Source organism: Squalius cephalus, assembly GCF_949319135.1.
Source record: "Squalius cephalus genome assembly, chromosome: 7".
Classification (NCBI taxonomy): Eukaryota; Metazoa; Chordata; class Actinopteri; order Cypriniformes; family Leuciscidae; genus Squalius; species Squalius cephalus.
This window is the reverse complement of record NC_137128.1, coordinates 19,672,020-19,681,752: the sequence shown is the minus strand read 5'-3', so window position 1 is coordinate 19,681,752 and position 9,733 is coordinate 19,672,020. Positions and strand designations below refer to the sequence as shown.

The window sequence follows — 9,733 nt, the reverse complement described above, 5'->3', positions numbered from 1 at the left end:
GTCATAAAACAGCATCATTAAGGGCGGGTGACAAATATATAAATAGGTTATTATTACAATATAAATAAAAAAGCAAAAGGATGAGTAGTGTATTGCATCTAATCTCCATCAGGTGGCGTATGTTGTTGTAAGCCATGACGTTAGATCATGAATATTAATTAAGTTCGCCCAGTAACTTTAACTGATTTGCTGAATAGCAGCTAACGCATGAACCAATCATAGCATGCTAAAAACCTAGCCTCATTAATATTAATGAGTGTGGCCTTCGCCATAGTAGGGTTCGAATTGACGCGAACGGAATCGTTTCACTAGTGCACACTTCCGGACTGAACCAAACCGGAAACTGCCTACTTACAACTTTTGTCTTCGCTGTTGCACATCGTTTGGAAATATCGTCAGACAACATGTCGGGCTCATCAAGCATCGTTGCGATGAAGAAAGTCGTTCAGCAGTTGCGCTTCGAAGCAAACATCAACAGAGTAAAGGTCGGTTGGTTTCTGTTAAGTTAGCGGTTTAATCACGGATGAGACCGAAGCTAGTGAGTTAGCAGCCGGGCTGAGCTTGGGCGTGGACCTGGAACCCGTTAGCTTTGTTTTATCGGCTTCTCAGATTATTTATTAAAATAGTTTTATTTCCCAGTGAAGTAGTACAGATATCTACTAAACAACCTGAATATTAAACACGCTCTCGGGGGAAAAATACTGAATATTTGATCTATAACTTTACCAGGTCTAGCTAACTACGATGGGTAACGTTAACGTTCGTTTGTTTATCTAGACCAGAGGTTTTCAGTTTTTTAGATCCCATGGACCCACAAAAAGGATCATCCTAATGTGAGGGACCCCATCCCTAAAATTTAAAAGGCAGTTATAGATTTCAAAAGTTTAAAGACCCAATTAATGCTTATCATTTTTTCCTATTCTCTGTAGTACGGTTCTGTGTATTTGAATCAAAATTAGTTTTAGTAATTACAAATGTAATTTATTAGTCTGAATTTATTATTTAGATTTATTTTTTTTTGTTTTTAAATGTAGTTATATATTTATATTTTCTCCCTTATTTTTTATACAAGTAGGCATGAAATACACACTTTCTATTACATCCATTTGCAAATGTTTTTGTCTGTTACTATGAGCTTGTATTTAGCACTGCAGCTGATTGTGTATAATATTTTCTACAGTTTCCAGACGTTTGACCTGTTGTGTAATTTTGGCCATTTAGGTTTCTCAGGCGGCCGCAGAGCTTCAGCAGTTCTGCATTCAAAACGCCGTTCAGGATCCGCTGCTGACCGGTGTGTCTTCAAGCACCAACCCCTTCAGGACACAGAAGGTTTGCTCCTTCTTGTGAGGGTCCATGACGGCCGTCTGCTATTGGTGAGGATCATTATCAAATTGCATTTGATTAAAAAGCCTAAACATTACAAAATTGAAACTAAAAATGAAAATTTGTCTTCTCAGGCTTTTTTTCCTGTTCCTGTGACAATTCCGCTGGGGGAAAAATAAGAAAACCACTGCCATGATGTGTAATCGAAAAAGCAACAGCACAAAAGCTGTCCACTTGCCAGTTAATACCTCATGCCATAAACACCGAAATAAGAACTGAAAGGATTTTGCCGATCTGGCCGCTTTGTCTGTTATGGTGCATTTTCTTTCTCAAGTTTTCATTGTAGAACAAGAAACTTTTTTTTAATATCTCAACTTGTGTTTTACTCTTTCACAACCTTCAGATTTCTGTTTGAAGACCTCAAACTAAAAAGTCTGCCTTAATGAGTGATAAACAACACTCCAGTTTTTTGGAGGGAAGGCTTTTGTATTTTTTATGTGGCACAGCAGAGGAAACTTAGTAATTTATTGTGCCTTTTAACATTGTAGTCTATTTCTCTATCTTCTCTGCCTTAGACTTTTTATAACCCCAAATAAACCCATTGATTTCTACATGTCTCTATTGTTTTAATACTTTGATTACTGTGAAAGATTTGCTCAGGATATGTTAACTTGATAACCAAATAAAATACATGTAATTCACTTATTTGTTTAATAGTTTGTGAATATACACTCTCAGGAAAAGGGGTAAAAAAGCTGTCATTAGGGCGGTACACTTTAAAAAGACATCTTTTTACCTAAAGAGTGCATATTAGTACATCAAAGGCACATACTGGTACCTAAATGGTACATATTAGAACCTTTTTAAAGGGTACCGTCCCAGTGACCGCTTTTGTGCCATTTTGTTTCTGAGAGTGTCATTTTGAATAAGTTTATGAGACTATTATACCACACAAAATTACATGGTGTTTTGGCAGGCTTTGTGTTTATTCATATTTTACATGGACTTCATAAGTTATTGTCAGTGTGCTGCAAGCAGTTTCTTGCTATGTGACACACTGTACCCCACCTAAAACTTATTTTTAATGAACATAGTTGTTCGAAGTTCACATTGAATATTTGTATTTTTAAAAGTTCATTTGTCACACTGCATGTGAAGATTAAAAGCTGTACTAATCTAAAACTTACATATTTCAAAAACAAATTGATTTTCAATGTAATGTTAGTTTTCATCGGAAGTTTTATAATATAGGCTATTCATATTTTAAAATCACGCCATATTCCGATATCCTCGACACAGGTGCGTCATCTCACAATAATTGCTTATAAATGGAACCTAATTGGCCTGAATAAATAGAAATCAGGTGAAGGTGGTTTGAGTGATAAAGCAGTAACTGCTCAAGCAAGAAGCAGTTTTCATAAATACGTGTTAAAAACGACGACCAACACGGTTTTTCATTTGTATGCCCGAGAAGCCGGCTTTGTGTGTGATATAATTATTTAGCAGGCGTGATGTGTCTGACTAGCATATTAATATGGTGGATAACTGTCTTTCTTATGATATCCCTCCGCACTGAATGTTATCCTCGCATGTACCCTCGTACATTCCAGGAAAGAGGATGGTCTTCGGCAAACCAGCAGCTGTTGAACAGTCAGTTTCAGGCCACGATTCCTCAAAGTCAGCCTAAAATAAACGACCCTGTTCCACAACAACGTGAGAAAAAGGTGTCCGTGCTTTGCCATGACGCAACGATCGAGGTTGTGATAAACGCAGACCTGTTTGCCTCGGGCTTTCCTGTCTACCCAGGGGAGCTGTGGTTGGGTCCTGGAATGTCTTCATCGTGTGGAGCTGTGCAAACTGGAGAATTAGTGTTTACCATAATTGCTTATTTCAAAGATTGTGGAACCAATCTATCTGTAAGTTTAAACAATTTCTGGTTGTCTGTTTTGAGTTTGTTGAAGACCCAAGTTTTGTTTCAAGATGAAAAATGTACCAAGCACAATGTTCTCTCCCCTTTCCTGATTTTAACTGGCACTCTGTGTTTGGCGAGATCTTGTGGGTGTCAGAGCAGAAATGAAAGCTGATGTTCTCCTTATGTTTTTGTTTTCTCCGGTTGTGTTCATATGTGGACTGTGAGCTTATTTAGTCCATTTGTTTGAAAGATCGGAACGTCCATACATTTACCCACCCATAGACCCTCCCCTCGAAGAAATCCAAAGTGGTTGAAAGTGGACAGGAGTAAAATACCAGGTGTAAATGAGAATGTGTCTGCCTTGTCTACTTCCTAGACAGCAACATGGATTCGGGCCACATCTGGTACATGTGGATTCAACACGCACCAGATTTGGGCTGACACTTGCTGTCTGGGTTGTGATCCGATCAACCAAACCTGAGCTACACCAATAATGCTACTAGTAGGCCTAAATGGCTTGTTACAAATGCATCATCCCCTGGTTTCACAGACAAGGTTTAAGTCTAGTCTCAGTCTAAAATGCATGTTTAAGCCGTTTTAACTGACAGCAGCTTGCACTGACATGTCTCAATGTCAGTCAGTGCCATTATTTTTGTCTCAAGATGCACACCAGTTATTTTCTAAGACATTTATAAAAGCTACTTAAATGCCCTAATTGAACTAAGGCCTAATCCTGGCTTAATCTAATCCCCATCTGTGAAACCAGGCTCATGGGTTTAATCTGTCTTCTCACAGGTAACTGCTGACTCTCTGGTGTATTCAAATCTCCTTGTGTACTCTCCTTTACCATCTCCTGATGGTGTGCTTCGCCAGGAGGGTGCAGTCATACCTGTTCAGTGCCAATTCCAGAGGTAAGCTGACCGAAATCAGATTAGTTAATGACTGATTTGAGCTCTTAACACTTTTTTCTTTCTCAAATCCTCTTAAGGCGGTTTAATGTCGACAGTGCGGCAGTGGCGCCTGCTTGGGTTCCATTTGCTTCCACTATTTCGTCCACAGATTATCTGGACTTTGCTCTCCGACTGATGAGTGGTATAGTGTTTAAATTTGCCAAGTTCGGCTTCAGAATTATTTATTATCACTAATATTTGTTTCTTTTTAAGATGACTGGCAGTATGAGAGGGGCTCAAACGTCTATTTTCTTGGGGATGCGATACACCTTCAAGCATCAGTTACCTTGTCCAATCACTTGCCCCTACTTCTATATATTGACTGGTGTGTGGCTACACCAACATTCAACTTTGATGCTGATGCCATCAAATATTCCATTGTAGATTATCATGGGTGAGTTGATTCAGACTTTGCAGTGTTGCTTTTATTACATCAATTAGATTTAATCGAACTGTTCCTGTAAAACCTGTGCCTGGTTTCAAAGACAAGGCTTAAGACTCTTAACTGAAAGAAACTTATCTTAAAATGTCAGTCTCAGTCCATTGTTTTGTCTCAAGATGCGCACCAGTAATATTTAAGGCATGTTTAAAAAATTTACTTAAATGTCCTAATTGAACTAAAGCCTAATCCTGTTTCAATCGAAGTCCTGTCTGTGAAACCGGGCCCTGGTCTTGTGACTACCAGTTTCGTGATGAATGAAATTGGTCCTGTGGTGTTAATGAATGGTGCATTCAAAGGGATGTATAAAATTGAGGGTTCCCCAAAGAACCTTTTGGTGAACTCTTCTTAAAAGAACCATTTTCATTGTGTGGAAAACATTTTAATCTAAAGAACATTTGCACCTTAATGTTTCATGGTTCCTTGAACATTTAACATCAATGGATTGCCAATATAAAACCCTTTAGTACACTTGAATTCAGCATTTTGAGCTTCTCTAATCATGTAGACTGCTTTCAGATGTCTTTCAGACAGTAGGAGTTCATACTCCCACTCCAAGTTCTTGCAGAGGAGCGAAGGCAATAAGTTAAACCTACTGTTGGACGCCTTCAGGTTCCACAATTTGATGAGCAACTTGGTGAGCAGAACTTTTAAGATTGATTTAAAGGATAGTTCACCCAAGAATGAATATTGTAATTTAAAGCTGGAATACATAATGTAACTTTTTTATTTTTATACCCACATTTGCAGTCTTGACAAGTCGGCACTAGTTGCCAGTCTGCAGATTTTAGGCAGAGTTGGCAGATATAAATGAATAAATTTGTGCAGTGCTTATAATTGGAATAGTTTTTAAGCTTCAGATTTTAGTTCCATCCAGTTGGAGGATATAAAACATGTTTGATATTGAGCTGTTTTAAGGGCTCATTGGTTTCATTTGCCATGCATCACGGTTTCTGCTTGAGTTTGTTCAGAATGAATTTAAATCTCGTAGTGTTTGATCCTCAGTCGTAAAGTGTATGATGCCTAGTGTTTTTAAGAGTAGTGAAATTGTCATGAATCATGTTATTCTAAACCTCAGTGACCTTTGGTCTGTGAAACGCAAAATTTGTCAATGTGGTTTTTTTTGACCCCATTGATTACCATTGAATGGACAAACTGTTGAAAATATTGTTTTCACAAGTCATACAGATTTCTGCTTCCTGGTTTTATTTGAAACAGGTGTACATCACATGTTACCTAAAGGCCATCCCTGCTGCGTATTCTGTGAGCACTCAAAATCGAGCATGTTCTTTTATTGATGGAAGGTAATGACTGGCTTAAATATTTAAATCTTGGTATATCAATTGGTGGTTTATGTAAGAACCATATGAACTCTGCAGGTGGCAGTCTGTGGATGGAAATGATGGGGTGTGTAACAGCTGTGAGCCATCCAGACAAGGTGCGGCCGAGCCTGAACAAATCAAGCCTTTCCACATCACACAAGCCCCTCCTGTCACGCAGCCAAAGGTGGGACACAAATCTGGGCCTGCCGATTTCGTTGAAGTGATACCCAGTCAGTCATTGGAACCCTATGGAGCTCTCATGAAGTCAAGGCAAAATGCATATGGTGGTCCATCAAAGAGAGGAACCGACATGAACAAAGGTTTGCATGATTTTAATGTTTCATTCTTCATCCGTATTAATCTAAGTTATGTGGCAATCAAACACCCTTCTCCCTTTATAACAGACTGGAAGCTTGCTACCTTGGGTCCTCTGCTTCTGATCCCAAAGGAAGGAACCACCACCCAGTCAGTTTCACGCCCAGCTGAGGTCTTCTCCGCGTCTGTTAACGAGGAGCCGGAGTTCTTATTCAACTTGACTCAAATGAGTCCTGTGAAAGATGAGCTGGAGTTTAAAACCGCTCCGGAGACTAGAAGCTTCCGTCCGTTTGAGGACAGCCTGTTCCTTGATGCTTCTGATCTTTTTTCTTCGGAAGAGGGAAGTGGCTTTGAAAAATGACCCACCCTTCCGCTTAAAATTACCAAGAATAAAAATGGAAACTGACAACGTGACCTTTTCTAAAAATAAAAAGTTTTATCACATCTCGTCTTGGTCCTTGCCATTACTGTGGATGCTGCGGTCACAGAAAAAGTATGCAAGCTAGTTTGTTGAATTTGTTTAAATTTATAAAGGCACAAAGTTAGTACTATAAAGTAAAATTGCACAATAGTACGTTCTTTATTTCACAGCATGTACTGTAACAAATACATTTATGGATTATAACTGAAGGTAACATTTAGCACCTTTTATGGTACCTTAAATTTCTCATTCAAATCACATAATTGTGAACTATAATTACATTGTGTAAATGTGAACAGGTTTTTGTTCTAAAATAAAGAAAATGGACATAACTTAACAGCACATCAATAAATATATTAATGAATTCTAAATCAAGGTAACATTTAGCAGCTTTTACAGTGCCTTTCACTCAATTTGTCATTCAAATCACTTGACTGAACATGATGTAACATTCTGTGAGTTACATCAACAGGTTTTGATGTTTGTATAGGCATTTGTTTCTTTTTAAAATATTTTTTGTCTTTATATAGTTCAAAGGCTTGGTTGCTATATTCATGAATTTCTGAATTCATTTATAATATCGCAAGGTAGCTTTCAGTATCTTGCAAATGTACAATTCTTCATTTAAACCTTATAGGGTTGCACATGATTATGAACTGTCCAACTATATTTAGTAGGATAGTATACACAACCTTCCATAAAAGAGATTAATAAGCTACCATGTGGGCTATTTCTTCATAACAGATTTTGATCTTATATACTTCACAGTCTCTTTGATGTTATTGTCCTCGGGTGTCTTTTTCACATGGTGTGCCATTCGTCTGAAGCCGTCCACTAGACCTGCTCCAGTCAGCGCCGAACACGGCTGAATGAACCAGTCTCGTTCACTGCAACTCTTTCTCAGGTTAAACTGCTCTGTGATCTCTATTACTGTAGCAGCTCCTTCAATATCTTGCTTGTTGGCAAGAACCACCACCGGGAGTCCCCTGAGGTGCTCGCTCTTTAAGGTCTGTTCCAGGACGCCCTTGGCCTCGTCCAGACGCTTAATATCAGAAGAGTCCACCACAAACACAATTCCAGCTGTGTCTTGGTAAAAATTCCTCCAGTGCGATCGCATCTTTATCTGACCGCCAACGTCCCACACGGTCAGGATGATTTTGTCCCTGTTCTTCTTGGCTTCGATCATTTCTACATTAAATCCAATTGTAGGAACTGTGTGGAAGTCCTCATTGTATTTCAGTTTGTAAAGAAGAGTTGATTTTCCAGCTCCGTCAAGTCCTAAAAGGAGGATACGTGCTTCAGGTTTGTGTCTGGATCCTGAAAGGCCCATTGTAAACGTCTGATGTTTTACAAACACCAATGTTTCTTACAGTCTTCTCTTGGCAAATGTGAGTTTACTTAAGATGGAGTCTGCCTGCGTTACTCAGTGATGTATTATATCTTGCTTATCTACATAGAGCTTTATGAATAATGGGTCAAAGTATCACAGGACACCTCCCAAATGATATGCTAAGAATGCCTGAACGGTGTCCTGTGGAATTCATCACTGTACAAAACATTTAAACGGAATAAAATATTCCATGACAAATAAATTAAATTAAATTGCATCTCTTTCATAGAATCTCATGTTCAACATGACTGAAAAAAAAATCTTTCACAGTTTAGTTTAAGATCCAAAAGAAAATAAAGATGATGTCAATTGACATAGCCTACATGAAGGAACTTGAAATTCCTGCAAAATAAATAAATGAAAACATATGAAATAAAGGTTCTCAGTTAAGTTGCCCTGAGACTGGGATATGTGACCATAAGTTTAAAGAAATAAGTATGGACTTCCCATTACTTTTATCAGCTGACCACATGCATGACCATGACCTGGCATGAAGTCACAAGTGGACTAGTTTATATATAAAAGAACATTTGATGATAAATGTCTTGGAAAATAAAAAATGGAAAATGTCTGTCTTCAAATAAACATTTTTCAATCTTTCCATTCCAGTAAATGGAAACCAAACAAACAAAAAAAGTGAATGGTATGTCTCCCTCGGATATCCAGGAATGACCCCAAGCCTTCCAGATACTTCCAATTCCAGCACTGGATTATTGATTGTATCAGCGTCACCTTTAGAAACCCTCAGGATAGATTTCAGGAAGCAACAAGAGCAACAGCGACTACTTCACATCCACGGGCTCACCGTTGTCTTCCAAGGGTTTTATCAATCCACACCCCGCCCGTTGTATCTGCCACGAACACCAGTCCAGAGCAGTCCCCGTGCCCGTGCCCGCGGCGTCGTCTGTCCGCGGCCGCTTCATACGGAGAGACGTCCGTTCGCCATTTCCCGTGCGGAATGCCAGGAGTGCGTTTTTCACACATCTTTATAGATGTAAGGGACGTGAACTCGTTAAACTGCTCGGATGTCCTTGAACTGCACTGGCCCATTCTTGTGCTCCGGCTGCGTGTGGTAAAATCCAACTATATAGGCCTCTGTAAACTCTGTGCCAAAGTGGACCCCAAACGTACATTTATACGTTACGGCAACTTAACTACTAGTGTCAGATCCAGTAAGAGTGTGTAGGGGGAGATTTATAGAAAGCTTACTCAGTGACAACAGGCACTTAGGGGCTTTAATACTGGACTCCACAATGCTGGCGCTATTCTGAGGCTTTACACCTGCTCTCTGTTGTCACGATGGACTGCTCAGCATCATAAAGCTCGGTATGCCTCAGGAATACTGCACTGCAGTGTAAGGTTACTGTGGTAATACGTGTGCAGATCAGTATGTCACTCTGACTGGAAGAATGCAACCATGCGTCATACGCTTATTCTACTTGTTTACCATTTTCCTCTTAATCTATGAGTTTATACTGTACCAGTTTCCCACATGAAAACAAAGTCACTGTCTGGTGAAAAGACCATCTTGAACGTCTGGTTTTGCTGGTCTCCCAACCTGCTCAGGCTGGTTTTTAGAGGGGTTAGGCCATATTTCAGCTGGTGTGAAATGGTTTAGTGGATCCCTGGCCCCTGGAAGAGGGTACAAATTGGTCAATCAC

At 39.3% G+C, this 9,733-nt stretch overlaps 4 protein-coding genes across 4 annotated transcripts in view; 3 read left to right on the top strand and 1 right to left on the bottom strand.

Moving 5' to 3' along the window:
- fzr1b (fizzy/cell division cycle 20 related 1b) overlaps positions 1–9,733 on the top strand; it is a 100,836-nt gene that overhangs the window by 53,901 nt on the left and 37,202 nt on the right. The window lies entirely within an intron of this gene.
- gng5 (guanine nucleotide binding protein (G protein), gamma 5) lies at positions 320–1,776 on the top strand. The gene is made up of 3 exons (XM_079876441.1): positions 320–485; positions 1,222–1,373; positions 1,458–1,776. The coding sequence occupies exons 1-2, from the start codon at positions 405–407 to the stop codon at positions 1,345–1,347; spliced, it is 207 nt and encodes a 68-aa protein (XP_079732567.1). The 5' UTR covers positions 320–404; the 3' UTR covers positions 1,348–1,373; positions 1,458–1,776.
- zp3b (zona pellucida glycoprotein 3b) lies at positions 2,692–6,700 on the top strand. The gene is made up of 8 exons (XM_079875498.1): positions 2,692–3,239; positions 4,031–4,146; positions 4,224–4,327; positions 4,399–4,579; positions 5,144–5,261; positions 5,843–5,928; positions 6,004–6,266; positions 6,351–6,700. Exons 1-8 carry the CDS (start codon positions 2,835–2,837, stop codon positions 6,620–6,622), a joined length of 1,545 nt encoding a protein of 514 aa, XP_079731624.1. The 5' UTR covers positions 2,692–2,834; the 3' UTR covers positions 6,623–6,700.
- Positions 6,818–9,558, bottom strand: arl14 (ADP-ribosylation factor-like 14). The gene has a single exon (XM_079875499.1). The coding sequence runs from the start codon at positions 8,010–8,012 to the stop codon at positions 7,410–7,412; it is 603 nt and encodes a 200-aa protein (XP_079731625.1). The 5' UTR covers positions 8,013–9,558; the 3' UTR covers positions 6,818–7,409.